This window comes from Fistularia commersonii, chromosome 29 (assembly GCF_037954325.1).
Source record: "Fistularia commersonii isolate RoL2024-O1a breed Wild chromosome 29, RoL_Fcom_v1.0, whole genome shotgun sequence".
Lineage (NCBI taxonomy): Eukaryota > Metazoa > Chordata > Actinopteri > Syngnathiformes > Fistulariidae > Fistularia > Fistularia commersonii.
The window spans coordinates 501,144-517,640 of NC_141312.1; the positions used below are offsets into that span (position 1 = coordinate 501,144).

General features: G+C 56.2%; 2 protein-coding genes across 2 annotated transcripts; one reads left to right on the forward strand and one right to left on the reverse strand.

Moving 5' to 3' along the window:
* The first annotated feature begins 648 nt into the window (after positions 1–648).
* On the forward strand, positions 649–12,279 carry slc12a9 (solute carrier family 12 member 9). The gene is made up of 14 exons (XM_086176712.1): positions 649–902; positions 4,257–4,473; positions 4,580–4,714; positions 4,792–4,929; positions 5,291–5,593; positions 5,693–5,800; positions 5,959–6,070; positions 6,151–6,308; positions 7,068–7,150; positions 7,224–7,348; positions 8,089–8,281; positions 8,745–8,919; positions 10,149–10,295; positions 10,369–12,279. Exons 2-14 carry the CDS (start codon positions 4,275–4,277, stop codon positions 11,184–11,186), a joined length of 2,694 nt encoding a protein of 897 aa, XP_086032838.1. The 5' UTR covers positions 649–902; positions 4,257–4,274; the 3' UTR covers positions 11,187–12,279.
* A 1,223-nt stretch (positions 12,280–13,502) lies between these two features.
* Positions 13,503–16,268, reverse strand: hsd20b2 (hydroxysteroid (20-beta) dehydrogenase 2). Its single transcript, XM_086176606.1, has 10 exons — positions 16,118–16,268; positions 15,993–16,039; positions 15,843–15,918; positions 15,618–15,728; positions 15,293–15,360; positions 15,164–15,208; positions 15,037–15,071; positions 14,555–14,636; positions 14,403–14,468; positions 13,503–13,691 (listed from the first exon to the last, which is right to left on the reverse strand). Exons 1-10 carry the CDS (start codon positions 16,266–16,268, stop codon positions 13,503–13,505), a joined length of 870 nt encoding a protein of 289 aa, XP_086032732.1.
* Between the last annotated feature and the right edge of the window lie 229 nt (positions 16,269–16,497).

Sequence of the window (16,497 nt, forward strand, 5' to 3'; positions counted from 1 at the left end):
AGAGATAGAAACACATCGCCACCAATAATTTGCGCTCAAACTTCACTCTTAACTAGTGGAGGAATATTGCAAACGCCCTCCACACATATCCAGATGTCACTCAACGGATGAAAACGTGAGGATAAATGATAGAAATATATATTCTAAAGAGAAAGGAAAACAATGGTGGACAATAAAAAGGCAGTTGCAATGTTCACCGGTCCCACAGCGCCCCCTAGTGGCCGAGATGTTACACGCAGCGGGGGAGTCTGGCTCAGCCACTGTTTACATTCCTGTTACAACCATTTTTTTTTAATTGTTTTTTTTTTTTTAATCACAAATGCGTTAACTTTCCAGTATTACGAATAAAAAGCAAGTTCTTTAATCTCAGTACTCAAACGTAAATTGTACATGTTTAGTTCATAAACCCTTGTTCAGATTAAAGCAGAAATACAGCAAAATGTCCCGAATGGCAAATGTTTATTTCATATTTCTTCAAACAAATAAACATATGAAAATAAGAGGCCTGGACTCCAGAGAAACGTTGATAAATAAACAGAAGCACAGTTCCCGGTCCTTCTATATTTTCAACATTTCCAGTCGTTGTTGCTAACGTAGCTAACTTCCGTGTAGCCTCCTGGCCCCGCCTCCTCTGGGTCACGTGGTCTGGGGCCGAGGCGTGTCATGGCCGCCGTGTTGTTATTGGGCGGCGCAGCCTCCGCACCATCCAGCACGTCCGCCGGCCCGGTCCAGCCCAGCTCGGCACAGCCCGGCCCGGTCCAGCCCGTCCGGCCCCGCTCAGCCCGGCCCGGCCCAGCGCGTCCGCACCGCCCCGGCCCTCCGGCGGGACGCCTCCCCGCGGAGACGCACCGTCGAAGTTTGCGATCCGGAAGCGGAGCCGGTGGGAGGGGAGGGAACCCGCGGTAAGTGAGACTGCACCGGCCGGAGACGCGTCCGGACCCGGTGTGTCCCCCGGTGTGTCCCCGGTGTGTTTCCCGTTATGGTCCCCGGTGTGTTCACCGGGACGGCGTGACGCGGATGCCGGGTCCGGTGCGCCGCTTCATCACCGCCGATCTCCCGGGCTGCACTTCCTCTTTAAAGCCTCCGTCTCTCCTTCCTCCCCGCCGTGCTGCCGGACCGACGGGCCGCTCGCTGTTCGTGTGGGGTTTAATGTTTTTATTCACTTTATTTTTATTTTTTCCGATTTCCAACCATTCTTACGCGGAACTCGTGTGAGGCGTCGACGGCGGTTCCGGTCGGTCACTTGAAGGCGGCGCAACATCTGCTACTACATCTTCTCTATGTGTGTGTGTGTGTGTGTGTGTGTGTGTCAGAAGTTTTCATCCCCCTCATATAACACCACACTCTTTTTTTTCAGAATCAGCAATTCTTAATTTCCGCACCCCAGATGCTCCATACAGAAGGAAATGGCTAGACGGAGATAATAAGACATAATTCGTGTTTAAGATACAGAAGTTACGTGAGCAGACGGATGATGAGGAGATGGTGTGATGTTATTAGCGGCCCTTGTTGATGGCCACAGCAGGAAGGACCTCCTGTGACCTCCTGTGACCTCCTGTGACCTCCTGTCATGCAGTGCACCTTTTTTGATGTCCCCTGGAAATTGAAAGTCACATTAGCAGCAATTTGACATGTGTTTTAAAACACAAAGTAGATCATCTCATCCCAGACGTTACATCTGTCCAAACACGGCCCGGCGCTGCCGACAGCTATCTTCTGCATCGCCCATAATCGCATCTGTTGATAAACGTAGGGAGACGTTGTCAGGAAAGAACACGCTTTCCATCCGTGGCTGTAACAAAGAGATGTTGAAAATAATTCTTCATTAGGTCTCCGACGGGGAGAAAAACCCATCCATTCAGTTTGGACAGTTAATGTCTTCGGTTGGAGGCGCCCGTCCCGGCTTGAGGTTCAACCTTCACGTGATCCTCGCCGTCGCCACGGCCGATTTGGCGAAAGGTTGTGACGCCGCAGAGAAAGCGAAGGTCGGCTTTGAGTTGCGTGTCAAAAGAGACAAGCCTGTGCGAGCGGGCCGACGCACATATCGAGCCCGGGCGCGAACAGGTGGGCGGCTCTGGACGGAGACCCGCCTCCAGGGAAGAAGCAGAAGAACGCAGACACGACTTGTGTTGGAGAAGAAGTCGGATGAATCATCTTCCACGTGAGCGTCAGGTGACCACGGCCCGGCCGGCTGCATTTCACACGCTTTGCGAGGGCGACGCCTCGCTTTGGAGATCGGCGTCAAGCCCTCGCCCCAAAAAAGAATACAATCTTCAGATGTTGAGGATTTGTATCTCCTCTCTGAAGCACTTTCACCCGAGGTGAGGAAGCATTCATGAGACAAAGCATGTGCTGACGCGCACATGATGGTGTTGATATGCGAAACCATCACATTCGAACGCAAACAAAGGAAACCATTTTCCTTGTTTTCAGGAATGCTCATCAAACTACAGACATGTCTCTCTTAAAAACATAGACAGATGAATGATAAAGAGACCAGATCTTCTCGCCACATTTACCAGATGTTCTGCATCATGAAGACCAGGGCTGAGGACCGGCTGACCTTCAGACGGCCCAGATCCGTCTGTTATCAGGAAGCCCCGATGAGCCGCCGTAAACGCCGGAGTTCTGCAGCTTCCAGAAGGATTCCTGGCGCCGACGTGGCCGCGGACCTTCGGACGCCCCGCGTGAATCACAACCCCGAAATCCTGGTGATTGGGAAGAGCTTGTTTGCCGGACGTCAGGAGGCCTTTGCTCGTAGCACGGCGGCGTCAGAATTCTCGGCTCGTTTCTCGCTCACGTGTTCCAGACGCTCCCAGTAAAACGTTCCTGTGGACGTCTTACTGGGATTTCAGGAAGGAAGGAAGGACGGCCGCGTCGCTTCCTCCTGAGTTCGCAGGTCAAACGATCACACGTCTCTTCGTCCGATCGTACGCGTGGCGGCGCGAGTAGACGCAGGTTTCCAAATACCTCCTCCTCTTCTCCGTCACGCTTTGGCTCTGGTTCCAAATATCTGCTGCGCTGTGCGTTCTTGAAAACCGTCTGAAAGCACCGACGCAGGCGGTCTGACTGACCTCTGCGAGCCATCAGCCACAGCGGCGAGGCCTCTTCTAGCTCTCATTTTCAACCAAACCGGTTTAGCTGTCGTTTTCCCTGCCTTTGGATCCAACCTGATGGTTTCTGAAAAGACGGGGTGACGACCAACTCCTCTGCTCCTCTGTAATGGGTTGTTTTCTTGCTTTGAAGTCATAGTTTAAGACCTTCCTTTCTGCTTTCGTGGAAAGCATCTGGTACATTTGTCACGCTGAACACGTTGAAGGCCACGGCTTGAGATGAAGCCCAAAGTGCTTCCCGGTCAGGCCTGAGGTGCCGCAGGGCTCTATCTTTGGTCCCCGCCGGTGATGTAACAGGCTGAAAGTACGCTACTTCCTGATGTCCATGTGTTGATGCCAGATTGTATTTAGTGTCTCCACGCCGTGGCTCAACCCTGCCGCATCGCTTCCCAAGTCTCCCACCTTTATTCCGTGACTATAAACTGGTTTTGAGAAGAAACGTGTGGAGTTCTCTCTTCTCTCACGCGTCAGCCGCTAACTCAATTATCCCCACGGATAAGAAACCTTTGAGTTGCACCCAAATTGCTCACTTATGACTATATCAAATATGTAGGTATTTGGCTTAAATATAGGCTCAGTATTTAATTTACAAATTACAAAGTGAGTCTCTAACAAAATCAAAAGGGCGTCTGCTTTCTTTCGGCCGCCAGGCTTTGTAAAATCCCCTTTGAGTCCCTCACGGAGTCGCTTCCCTTTTAGTTTCCCTCGGCTGCGCAGACCGAGGTCCGCTTAGTCTCAGCTCTTCGCTGTAAGTGTGTGAAAACCTGAAAACATGGAACAAAATTTTCTTTGAAAATTGAATGAATTTTTAGTTCAGTTTTAGTTTAGTTTTGGGCGGTTCAGCGAGTTCTCTGAGCCGAATCCAAACGGTCTCCAATTCCAGGGCGGTTTCATTGACTTGTGGTTTCCAGAGGGTTTTCAACTGGATGACGTTCACACACACACACACACACACACACACACACACACACACACACACACACACACACACACTCCGCGACCTCTGGATGTGGGTGAACTCCTGCGCCGCAGCGGGCCAGGACACAAATACAAGCCGCGTTATTTGTATTTTACCGCAAAAACAATTCAAGTCGCACGTTTCCAGTGTCTGAGATGTGAGCTTCTGTTTGCTTGTGTGTGCAGGCGGGTCCACGAGCCGCCATGTCCAATGAACGCACGCCTCTGATCGCCTCGTGCGGTCTGACCATGACGGCGGCGACATGTGGCGCCGCGACGGACGCCGCCGTCGATTCCAACGGAGAAGCGCCGAACCCGGACCCGCGACAGCTCAACACTTTCTTCGGGGTGATGGTGCCGACCGTCCTGTCCATGTTCAGCATCGTGCTCTTCCTGAGGACCGGTGAGACCGCAGACGCCTTCCGGGCAGGAGACGCGTCACGCCTCCGTCACGCCTCCGTCACGCCTCCGTCACGCCTTCGCCACGCTGACGTCCTCTTCCTCCGCAGGGTTCGTGGTCGGCCACGCCGGGCTGCTGCAGGGCCTGTCCATGATCGTCGTGGCTTACGTCATCATCTCCCTCACCATACTCTCTATCTGCGCCATTTCCACCAACGGCGCCATCCAGGGAGGCGGAGCCTATTGTATCCTGACGAGCCGAGCGCCTCCGGGAAGTCCAAACGTAGTTTCCCCTTTTGCAGACCTTGACGAGGGTCCTCAGACATGATCAGCCGCTCTCTTGGCCCGGAGTTCGGAGGAAGCATCGGCCTGATGTTCTTCCTGGCTAAGGTGTTCGCCTGCGGCGAGTACGTCCTCGGCCTGGTGGAGGCCGTCCTGGACGTGTTCGGCGCCGACCCCGGTAACCTCCTCCTCCCCCTCCCGCCGTCCGCGGGACCGAGTCACCGACGACACCCGCTCACGGGTCTGAGCAGAAAAGTTAACGTCAAAGTTGTCCGGGTTTCTCAGATTCGGTTCGATTCGGGGTTGGTTTTATTTCGCAACCTTTTCCAGCTCCGTTACCGACGATCTGAAGTCAACTCGTGCTGGTTTCATGGAAAAGATTGATTTATTAAGCGTGCAAATCTGGGACAGAAGACGCGTCGGTGACTCGGGTTTGAAAACAAACCAGAAGATGTGAAAGTCTCCGACGGAAATCCAGGATACTTGGTTGTATTCTGGTTTCCATTCGTCGGTGTCGTTCCTGCGTGTTGTGTTTGCAGAGGCGTCGGTGTCCGAGGGGGTCCGCGTCCTCCCCCAGGGCTACTGGTACTCGGTGCTGTACGCCACCGTCATCCTGCTGCTGTGCCTCCTGGTGTGTCTGGTCGGGGCTCACATCTACTCGCGCACCGCCTTCGTCATCCTGCTGGTGGTCACCGTGTCGCTGCTGTCCGTCTTCATCAGCTCCGTGGCCGTCAAACCCCTGGACTTCATCATCACCCACTCGGGTCCCGGCAACCAGACGCTGCGCTACAACGCCAGCTACACGGGCTACAACGCCACCACGCTGAGGAACAACCTGGGCTGTGGGTTCCGGGCCGAATCCTGGCTCCTTCCCTCTGTTCGAACCGTTTTTGAAGCTTCTCCTTTATCCCTGACCTGAATCCCCCTCTTTCTCTCTCCAGCCGGTTACTCCTTGGACTACAGCACCAACACCGTCATGTCCTTCTCCACCGTCTTCGCCGTGATGTTCACCAGCTGCACGGGAATCATGGCCGGAGCCAACATGTCCGGTAAACCCCCCGGCGACCCGCGGCGTCCGGTGTATCACCGCCCTACGAGCGGTGAAAACCCGGTTCTCGCACACGAGGAGCCTCGTCGTCGGCTCCGTGTTCCCGAATCCACGTTTGTCGTGTCTGAAAGCCTTTCTCACGAGCGCTTTCCTCCCAAGGGGAGCTGAAGACGCCCAGCATCTCCATCCCGAAGGGCACCATCGTCGCCGTCCTTTACACCTTCGTCGTCTACGTCCTGCTCTTCATCCTGGTCGGCGCCACCTGTGACAGGTGACGTCCTTCAGAATCGGACTCTCGGAATCATCCCGAGCTGCGGTTAACGGACGGTCGTCGCCGCTCTGGTCCCGCAGGACTCTGCTGATTCAGGATTACGGCTTCCTCCAGCGGATCAACCTCTGGCCGCCCTTCGTCACCGTCGGGATTTACTGCGCCTCCCTGTCCGCCGCCATGTGCTCCATGATCGGAGCCTCCCGGATCCTGCACGCCCTGGCTCTGGACCACCTCTTCGGTACGACCCTCTTTCTGCTGCCGAAGGGGCGCCGGGCTGCCAAGCAGGGGCGGGGAGGCAGGTCGGGGGGATTCTGGCGCCGCGATATATTGATACTGGAGTATTTTTCTCCTCACCGAGGCAGCGCGACCTCGGCCCACCGGTGCATCGACTCCAAGATATGAGCCGGCGCTCAGCGGATGTTTAGCTTTGTGATCGGAGCCCGGATCTGAGCGAGGAGCAGGGGGTGGTTTGATGTCGGCATCGCTGTCCGTGTCGCTTAAAGATGCCGGGCCGGCCGGCCGACACAAGCCGGCCCAGAGAAGGTCATGGAAACGTGCTTCACTCAGCTTCACTCCGTCCGTACACTCCCGGACGTTCTTTATTTTAAACATTTCCGGCTTGCTAACGCAGCTAGCTTCCGTGTCGCCTCCTCTGGGTCAGGTAAAGTGGAGCAAAGTGCCATTTAGCATAGCATCGTAGCATTGAAGATGGAGCCAGTAAGCTAAGTTAAAGATAGAGAACCAAATGGAAAACTGTCCCAACCTCCTCCTCCAGCTCCGACATCTTCATCCCATCCTCTGGGTCAATAAAGGGTCAATATTAAACACTTTATTTATTTGTTATTCATAAAATACGTGACCAAACCGTCGTCTGGAAGCATTTCATCTGAACGGAAGCGCTGAGGAGCTGCTTCAGAGTGACCGGCTCGTGTTTGACTGTTTTGCCTTCTGCGGTCCGAGTCGCGTTTCACAGGTTTGACGCTCCGTGTTCCTCCAGGTTTGCCTTTGGCTCCGGCGACAGTCACATCCAGGTCTGGCAACCCCTGGGTGGCCGTGCTCTACACCTGGGGTTTGGTCCAGGTAGGTGTTTCGGCGGCGCCCGTTTTTTTTTCTTCCCCCGCCCGCTCTGACGTGACGTGACGTTGCGTTGCAGTGCGTGGTGTTCGCCGGCCAGCTGAACGCCGTGGCGAGTTTGGTGACGGTCTTCTACCTGCTGGCCTACGCGGCGGTGGACCTGGCCTGCCTGGCTCTGGAGTGGGCCTCCGCTCCCAACTTCAGGTATTTGGAGGACGTGCCGAATCCCGGTCTTGGAGGTTTTCCTCCCGGTCTTTCTCCTGCCAGTTACCTTCCGCTGGTCCTGCTAGTTCCAGACCAGGGCTCAGAATCCCGTGGCGCTTGAAATTAATCGAGTATTCAACTAAAAAGTATTTCTTTTTAGTTAGTTTCTTTTTAAATTTGAAGAGTATGGCAATCTAGTTTTAAATACAACATACTCAAATATTTTTGTTGCTCTTAATAAACGCCTGCACCCGTCAGTAAAAGGATGACAGGATGCAGAGAGAGGACGGCATTTTTGGTTTTCCTCCGGTGGATCATTTCAGATCATAAATACAAGAAGGACCCAAATAGACACGGAGTATTTTTCTTAAAAGCAACCTTCAACCGGACGCCTTTTTTTCGGAGTTCAAAATGCTTGGTTGCATGCAGAAATGTCATTTTGTTTTCTCTGCTGCAACACATATTTGTTTATACATTCAGAAACCTCGCTGTCGGCTGTGCATTTGGATACACAGCATAAGGGGAAAAAAAACAACTTTATAAGCCGTGTTAATGCATTTTAAATTTCCAAAGGGTTGTGTGGCGTCTCCTTTCGTGCGGCCAAACGGCTCCTAATGTCTCTTTGAGCGGTGAAGGTTGCCGACCCCGTTCTAGCGTGGAACCAGCAGGTTGCGCAAGAATCCAAAGTCCTGTTTGCGGCCTCGTCCAAAGTCACCCCTGCGTTCCCGTCCGCTCCGCAGGCCCACCTTCCAGCTCTTCTCCTGGCACACCTGCCTGCTGGGGATCCTCAGCTGCCTGGTGATGATGTTCGTCATCAATCCGGTGTACTCGTCCGGCAGCATCGTGCTGCTGCTGCTGCTGCTGCTCTTCCTCCACTACAGGTCGCCCACCAGCAGCTGGGGCTACATCAGCCAGGCGCTCATCTTCCACCAGGTAAATGATCCGATTTTGATTTTAGCCGCCATCCGTAAATGTTCCTGCTATGACGACGGCTCGGAGCAGAAAGAATCCCAAAATTACAACATCGTGGCTCTGCAAGAATCACAGAGACGTCAGCCGGCCCCCGGACCTCCGGGTCAAGTGGAGCCGCGAACTCGACGCATCGATTCTGGCTCTGTAAATGTTTACCGGCGGATGTTTTCGTCCGGGGGTCGTATCCGTCCGCTGCAGGTTTGGACGGTCGCGCTGCTCAAAGAAAGAATAAACGCCTCCTTTTCCTGGAGGCTCAGGGGAGCTCCTGACTTCTGGAACGGCTCCGTCGCGGAATACTTTTTCTAGGAAATGACCTGCGGCGTCTCCAGAGCGCCACTTTCACTTGTGAGGGTCAGCATCGGGTGAATTCGCACGTTGCTTTTCGCTTCGGTAATCCGATGTTCTCCTCGGCCGCGTGTCCCAGGTGAGGAAGTACCTGCTGATGCTGGACGTGAGGAAGGACCACGTGAAGTTCTGGAGGCCGCAGGTGCTGCTGATGGTGTCCAACCCGCGCTCGTCCTGCCAGCTCATCCTGTTCGTCAACCAGCTGAAGAAGGGCGGGCTGTACGTGCTGGGCCACGTGCAGCTCGGGGATCTGGGTAATTGTCTGTCGGCTGTGTTCGGGCCATCTGCAGCAGCTAACCGCATTAGCTGATCCTATCGCGTCCCTGCAGACCCTCCACCTCCACACAAGTCCTGTTTATTCCTCTTTGTTGTTTACTTTTCTTCCACCGCAGCCAAATTGAATGTGTGAATGAGTTCGAGGGCCTCAATTGAAATCTTTGTCCCGCGCGTGTTCGGCCGAGAGCCGGTGTTTCCCGCCGCTGGGTCGGGGGCTCCTGGTCTACTCAAAGTCCCGGGTCTCGGTCCCGGTCTTGCTGTCCTCTTCCGAGCCTGGGGCCGGGAGGAGGAACTCCGAACGTCGGGACGAGGACAGGGAAAGCTAGACGGTTCGGTTGAGGTGAAGCGGGAAGGAAGGACGCCGAGGTCGGAGCTGCAGGCGGGAGGTGGAGGATGGAGGGAAAGAGGAGGTGAAGTTAGCTGGTTGGATGGAAGAGTGGATGGAGAGCCTCTGGAGGGAGCGGCCCGAAGGAGGGAGCAGAAGGACCTGGAAGTCCGACCTCGATGAGATGAGAACAACTTTATGTATCCCGAAGGAAATTGTTGTGCCAGAGTTTCAAGTAAAAAACATAACAGTAAGCGTGTTACTGTAGCGTGTTACTGTAGCGTGTTACTGTTGGAGCGTCGGCTCATCTACTCGGCCGAACACGCGTCATCCCCCCCCCCCCCCCCCCCGCCCCACCGCCATGTTCCATTCAAAGGTAAATACAGCCCGTTTGAAGCGTCGGCGGCGAGCCGAGCCCACGGGAGCGCCGTGCGATCGGGGGGGCGCTGACAGAGATGGTCAATCATTTACTCCTGCTGGGAAGTTTGTCCGAGCAGATGGAGGCGAGCGGCAAACCTTCAGACTGGCTGACGGGTCCTTTCTTCTCCTCTGTCACGAAGAGGAGCGTCCGTCGGAAGCCTTTCTGAGCTTTATCTGTTTGGAGTTCCTTCTGGTCCTGTTCGCCCCGCGGTGCTTCTCAGGAGCCTCCATCCACTCCCCACCTTTCTGGCGGGAGCCTCCTGGAGCGTGGAGGTCCTCGCCTCAAACCTCGCGTCGCAGTTAGTCGGAACAGAGCTTGGAGAGGCGTGTTTAGACGTCCCGGTCGCCGAAGGTGGAGGACCGCGGCCCTTCTCGTGAGCGTCCGCTCGCCAGATGGCGTGAAGACGAAGAGGCTCTTCCCTTTGCCTTCCGCCTCCTGAGCGCTCCGTCTGTGCCTTCTAGACGCCGTGGCCTCCGACCCGGTCCAGCAGCAGTACAACTTCTGGCTGAGTCTGGTGGACAAGCTGGGGGTGAAGGCCTTCGTGGACCTGACGCTGTCCCCGAGCGTCCGGCAGGGGACGCAGCACCTGCTGCGCATCACCGGCCTGGGTAAGCCCCGCCTCCCCGCCGCGTCCGAAACCGTCCGGAGATCCTCCGGTTTCCACGGCTCCTCTCTCCTCAGGCGGCATGAAGCCCAACACCCTGATCCTGGGCTTCTACGACAGCTGCACCCCCGAGGACTTCTTCCTGCAGGACAGCGCCTTCTGCGACTCCTCGTCCGGACGCGGCGGCGAAGGCGAGTGCACCTTCGGCGTGGACCTGCCGTCGCTGCAGGCTCACTTCCCGCCGGTCCGCCACGTGGAGAGCCCGCGCTGGCTCTCCCCGGAGGAGTACGTGGGCATCGTCTCCGACGCCCTCAAAATGAACAAGAACGTGTGTCTGGGCCGCTACTTCTTCCTCCTGGAGGGCGAAGGACGGGAGAGCAAGGTGGACGGTTCGGAGCGAACCATCGACGTGTGGCCGCTCAACCTCCTGCAGCCGGGCAGCAGGGACTACCAGGACGTGTGCAGCCTCTTCCTGCTGCAGATGGCGTGCGTGCTCAACATGTCCAGCAAGTGGCGCCACGCCAAAATGCGCATCTTCCTGAACGTGGAGACGGAGTCCAGCGACCAGGGCTGGGTGGTGAACGAGGAGACCTTCCGCGAGCTGCTGAGGAAGCTCCGCATCCGAGCGTCCATAAAGATCGTGCCCTGGGACGCGGTGGTCCGGCACCAGGACGGGCCTCCCGCCGAGCTGAGCCGGGCCTTCCTGACCGCCGTCAACCGCATGCTGACGGAGCACAGCTCCCGGGCCGCCGTCCGCTTCCTGTACCTTCCTCGGCCCCCGGCCGGCCGCGGCCAGGCGCAGGCCTACCTGGCCCGGCTGGAGGCGGTGACCGGCGGTCTGGGGCCGACGCTGCTGATCCACGGCGTCACGCCCGTCACCTACACCGACCTCTGAGCGGCGCGCCCGCTTCGCCATGCTAATATCACCCGCGCGGCGCGTCTCAGGCCGCCGCAGCTCCACGTCCCGTTCACACGCCGAGGGTCGGGCCGTTCTTCTCCCCCACCTTGTCCACGTCGCGTTCGCCTCCGTAAAGAAGAGCGCCCGGACTCCCCCGCACGCTTCCAGCTAGTGAGCTTAGCATGGTGAACGGAACCTTCCGGTAGCGGTCGCCTCACCTCACGCACATTCCTTTCCTCCTGTCGCCGCCGCGCACTCGTCCTGACTCGTACGTTCACCGCATCGTGAAACCCAAGTGTTTGAAAATCTGCGTTCTGACGTTGCTTTGCTGTTGGGATCCGTCTCCCGCTTCTGGACGTCTACACACACACACACACACACACACACACTCACTCTATCGCGGTATGTTTGCACCAGGCTCTGTGTGTGTGTGTTTACATCTTTTTGTTTCCCATCCTTGGGTCGGCGCTGCAAACTGCAGGTCGCCGGAGGACGGCGCTCCTTCGAGGGTCGGCCGCTCAGACAGGAAGCGCGGCCGAGCGAAGCCTCCTGGTGATAAAGCTGTTTTTTGTTTCCTGCGGGTGTTTTCACACGGATGTGTGAAAATGTGTGTGTCGCTGTCTTTGGTTTGGCCGCCGCTGCGGTCCGTCCCGTTCTCGCCGGCCTCGCCTCAGGCCGGACCGAGGGCGGGCGAGTGTCCGTTCTCCCGCTTCTCACAAAGGGAAAGCCGCCACGGCGAGTTCTTTCTGCGACGCCGCCCGGGGCCGAGCGGCGTGGATTGGCGGCTCCGGCTCACGGCTCTCGCCGCGCCGCTTCTCCGCCTCACCGGGTTCGACGTGTCCTGAACACAAACAGGAAGCGGCGCCTCGTCTGCTTCGGCTCCACCGTTTGTCTTTGAGAACGTGCGAGAACGCCGAGAACCTCGCCCGCCCTCCGACTCGTTGCACGTAAACACACCGAAGCCACGTTTTGTCACGTAAAGGCCGATTGTGCCGCGTACGAGCTTTGTATAACTGATCCTGTAAATAACGCCGCAGGAAGTGTGCGCCGGAACATTCCTTCAATGCAATAAAAACAGGTTGTGCCATTATCGCGCCGTGCCTTTCTGGAAAGGACATCAGCGGAGAGAAGAAACACATTTTTAAGGCTGAAGTTTTTAATTTTTGTCAACAAGGCATAAGGCATTTCTCATTTTCATTAAAAATAACCGCGATAGTCCGAGGGGGGCTTTGTTTTCCAGCGTCGCGACGGCAGCCGGTGGAAAACACCCGGAAACATGCTTAAATAACGCGTTAAAGGACAATCTAGCTGTCAGACGTGCTGCACGTCATCAGTGTTCTTGCTGAAAGGCTCTGCGGTGGAGCTCTGGACTGAACACGGTAAGAAATGATTTCACTTCCCAGTCCCGGGACCGCGTCTCTCCAGTATCTGCTCCGGGTGGATCCTGCCGTGGAGCCCTCAAGGTCTGGGGTGTCCTTGTCCTTCAGCTCCTCTCCTGTGGAAACCCTCTTCAGATCACCTTCTCTGCGTTTAAGAACAGGCTTCAAAGTTTTCTTCCCGAGGGAGCCGTCGTTAGCGTTAGCAGCTCTCGTTCCTTCCACGCCTCCTATAAAGTCCCTTCACCGGTTCATGATCGTAGCTCCTGATCTTCTGTCCTCTCACAGGTCCACCATTGGATCTTCTGTCCTCTCACAGGTCCACCATTGGATCTTCTGTCCTCTCACAGGTCCACCCATCTTTTACAAATGTTACAGCTGTTGTGTCACGTCAGCTCTTAGCATGTAGCCGTTAGCGCCGCTGGTATCAGTAGACCGTCTCCAGCGGTCGGGGCAGAAGGTCGTCCTCATCGGGTTTGGATCTGGTAAAAGGCTGCATTTCTGTAGATCATCTCAAAGAGCGGCGGTCCAGACCGGTTCTACTCGCACGGTGCCGTCGGACATCTGCGCCGGGATTGGACGCCGTATAAATAGCGCGTGACTTGGCCGTAGACTAAATGTTAAATGATTGTATCCTTGCTGGAGGACCAGTTCGACACACAACCATGGGATGGACCGTCCACGGAGGAGACCAGATCCACCTCAAAGTCAGGTCAATGTTCTGGAGCGAAGCCGGGTGGCTACTCTTCCTTGGAGAGGAGCGCCTCCCGGTCCGTGCACGTCCTCCTGGCCGCGCTGCGCCGCCTGCTCCGCCTGGCGTAGCCGTCCAAGGCCTGGATGAAGAAGGTGGAGGTCCGGAGCCAGTCCGGCAGGATCACGCGGTGAACCAGATGCTGCGGGCGGAAAGAGAAGGTGAGAAGACGGCGGTGACGGCGGGTCAAGGTGTGGGAGTGGGAGTGGATGTGGGGTGTCTGACCTGCAGGGCGTGGGACACACAGCCGCTGGTGTAGCTGGAGTGACCAACAGTGTTCAGGGCCTCGCGGGCGAACGCCTTGGCGCTCTTCACCAGCCAGCTGATCTCCACGTTGCTCGTCATGTTGGTGGAAACCATGAGGGGGACCACACACTGTGGGGGGGTCAGCTTCCTCCAAATGCACCATCAACACCATGTGTGTGTGTGTGTGTGTGTGTGTGTGTGTGTGTGTGTGTGTGTGTGTGTGTTTGCAGAAAATGTCAGGTCGTCCTCGTGTGGAGGACAGTAGGAGGCAAGGTCTGGGGTGTGTCAGGTCAAAGTGTGTCGATAACAGTGTGCAGACCGTGAGTGTGTGTGTGTGTGTGTGTGTGTGTGTGTGTGTGTGTGTGTGTGTGTGTCTGTTCTGCAGCCACTATGCTGCACCTACACCTTTTACCCTGCAAGTTAGTGTCTTCTTCTCCTCTTAAATGAAGCACTTTACATGCGAAGATATTCATCTTACTCATATGTATGTATGTTTGTATATCATTAAAATGATATATTAGCTTTATTCAGGAGGGTAACAGCTAGGAATGTGTGTTTTGACAGAGTTAAATGTATTCCTGCTGTGTGTCTGCAGTCTCAGCTGTGCTTTGTGCATCCATCCATCCATCCATCCATCCATCCTCCCATCCGTCCGTCCATCCATCCATTCATCCATTGATCTATCCATCCATCTCTCCATCCATCCATCTCTCCATCCATCCCTCCATCCCTCCATCCATCCATCCATCCCTCCATCCATCCATCCATCCCACATGTTCCCTCTGGTAACACTGATATGTTCATGCAGTGAGTCTGTTTTCCCCCAGGTGTGTGTGGTACCTGGACGGTGACTCCTCTGGACTTGTACTCCGCCTGCAGGCTCTGAGAGAAGTACGCCACGAAGGCCTGGGGGGGTAAGTTTCAAACTGGTGATCTGCAATAACCCAGATGTGTGTGTGTGTGTTAGTGTGTGTGTGAGGACAACGGAGCACCTTGGTTGCGGAGTAGAGAGCCAGCAGGGGCTGCGGCCGGACGCCGGCCTCGGAGGAGATATTGATGATCAACCCTCTCCTCCTGGATGGAGATCAATGATAAACCAGTGACAGGGTGTTCCAGCACGGGCAGAACCTTCACGCTCAGAGATTAATAAGTGGCGGAGGGAAGGAACGCCATCGATAGTGGATCGGCTCTCAGACGCTCCGGTCAATAAATGATCAACGGACGAGGACGGACTGGATGAGCTCCGCGGAGAAGCTCCAGAAGCAGCTCGTTCGTTCACAGAAACGCCGTCAACAACCGACAGATAAAGTAGCGGCACCTGCTTCGTGGTTCTGACCGACAGCAGGTGATCGGCAAAGCTCTCATTATATCAGGAGGGGTCTTTTTTCATTCATTCGTCACGTATCACTGCAGGAACCCTGGGGCGCCGAGCAGAACAACATGGGATTTCACTTGTACTTCTGCGTACTCCTACCTCTCCACCATGCCGGGAAGAACCAGCTTTGTGATCTGAGAGAACGACAAAAAGACAAATCATTCCCTGAAAGAGAGCGTGTTACTCAGCGTGGGAACAGCGGCTTCCTGCGGAGCCGTCAGCTCACCTGAGGAACCGTCAGCACGTTGCAGTTGACCACCTGGGTGATTTTCTGACTCAAACACGAGAAGCAGAGCAAGAATGAGTCTCGGCGCGGCGCCGTTTAATTCTGGGACGGACGGAAGGGGAGTCTCACCTCCTCGGCGTTGGGAACGTCCAGGAAGAAGTCGAAGTGCGAGGAGAAAGCCATCCCTACGTTGTTCACTGCAAGGAGAGAGCAGGAGAGCGTCGTCAGCGGGCGCTTCTGGTCTCGGAAGCAGAAGATCTCATGGCGCCTTCCCTCTGCTCGGGGTCGGAGAGAAGGGGAGCTAAACCGGACCACTGAAACATCTGGATCTTCTCCCCCGGAGCGGCGTGGTCACGTTCCTGGCGAGAAGCCCCAGAAGCTCCACGCAAATCTGTGATTGGACGACGGGTTCGACCCGCCGCCGCCCGCCCGGTCGCGTTCTGCGTCTCATTACCCAGAATCCCGATCTCCAAGCCCTGCAGCTCGCTGGCGATGGCGGCATAGATGCCGTGGCCGTCGGTGAAGTCCACCTGGATGGTGCGGGTCCTGCGCCCACACTGATCTCCTGAGGGACACGAAGAAGAAGAAGAAGAAGAAGAAGGAGGAAGTCATTCGCCCTGCGGCGTCCAACCTGAACGCCATTTGTGAGTGCATGTGTGCGTGCGGGCGTATCACTCGCCGATCTCTTGGGCCACTTGGCGAAGCTTGTTGCTGGACCTGCTGATGAGGACCACATCCAGGCCTCTCCTGGCCAGCTGAGGAGAAACACGGAGGTGGAGGTGACCTCCAGGACCTCGGGTTACGGAGGGCGTTCCCGTCGGAGACTCACCTCAACGGCGTACGCCTTGCCGATGCCCGAGGTGGCGCCGGTGACGACTGCGGGAAGGAGACGGCGAGACATTACAGAGATGATTTGGACGGATCCTGATGCGTGCGAGAAGAAGGTCTCAGTACCTGCCCAGCGGCCGTACGTCCTCAGATCCACCCGCCAGTACCGGGACAGCAAGAAGGTCCTGCATCCACACCAGCATCTCCAGCCACACTTCAGGAGCAGCCAGGCGGCCGTCAAGACCCCGACGAGGAGCAGCAGGTCGAGGAAGGTCATGCTGCCGCCGTGGAGGAGGAGGAGGAGGACGAAGAGGACGAGGTCCTGCCAGACCCTGACACCACCAAGGCTGGAGGTGCGGTGAGTCTGAAGCCTCTCTGCAGGGAAACGACCGAGATTTTTGTGCCCTGACGTCGGGTGCTCCTCCCGCCTGGCTCCGCCCCCTGTGTGTGTGTGTGTGTGTGTGTGTGTGTGTGTGTGTGTGTGTGTGTGTGTGTGTGCTCTTCAG

Coding starts and splice junctions, on each gene's coding strand:
- slc12a9 (XM_086176712.1), top strand. CDS start 4,275: ATGTCCAATGAACGCACGCCTCTGATCGCCTCGTGCGGTCTGACCATG. Junction 5,594..5,692: donor GCTGAGGAACAACCTGGGCT/GTGGGTTCCGGG, acceptor TTCTCTCTCCAG/CCGGTTACTCCTTGGACTAC. Junction 7,349..8,088: donor GCCTCCGCTCCCAACTTCAG/GTATTTGGAGGA, acceptor TCCGCTCCGCAG/GCCCACCTTCCAGCTCTTCT.
- hsd20b2 (XM_086176606.1), bottom strand. CDS start 16,268: ATGACCTTCCTCGACCTGCTGCTCCTCGTCGGGGTCTTGACGGCCGCC. Junction 15,209..15,292: donor ACGTTCCCAACGCCGAGGAG/GTGAGACTCCCC, acceptor TGTTTGAGTCAG/AAAATCACCCAGGTGGTCAA. Junction 15,072..15,163: donor ACGTGCTGACGGTTCCTCAG/GTGAGCTGACGG, acceptor TCGTTCTCTCAG/ATCACAAAGCTGGTTCTTCC.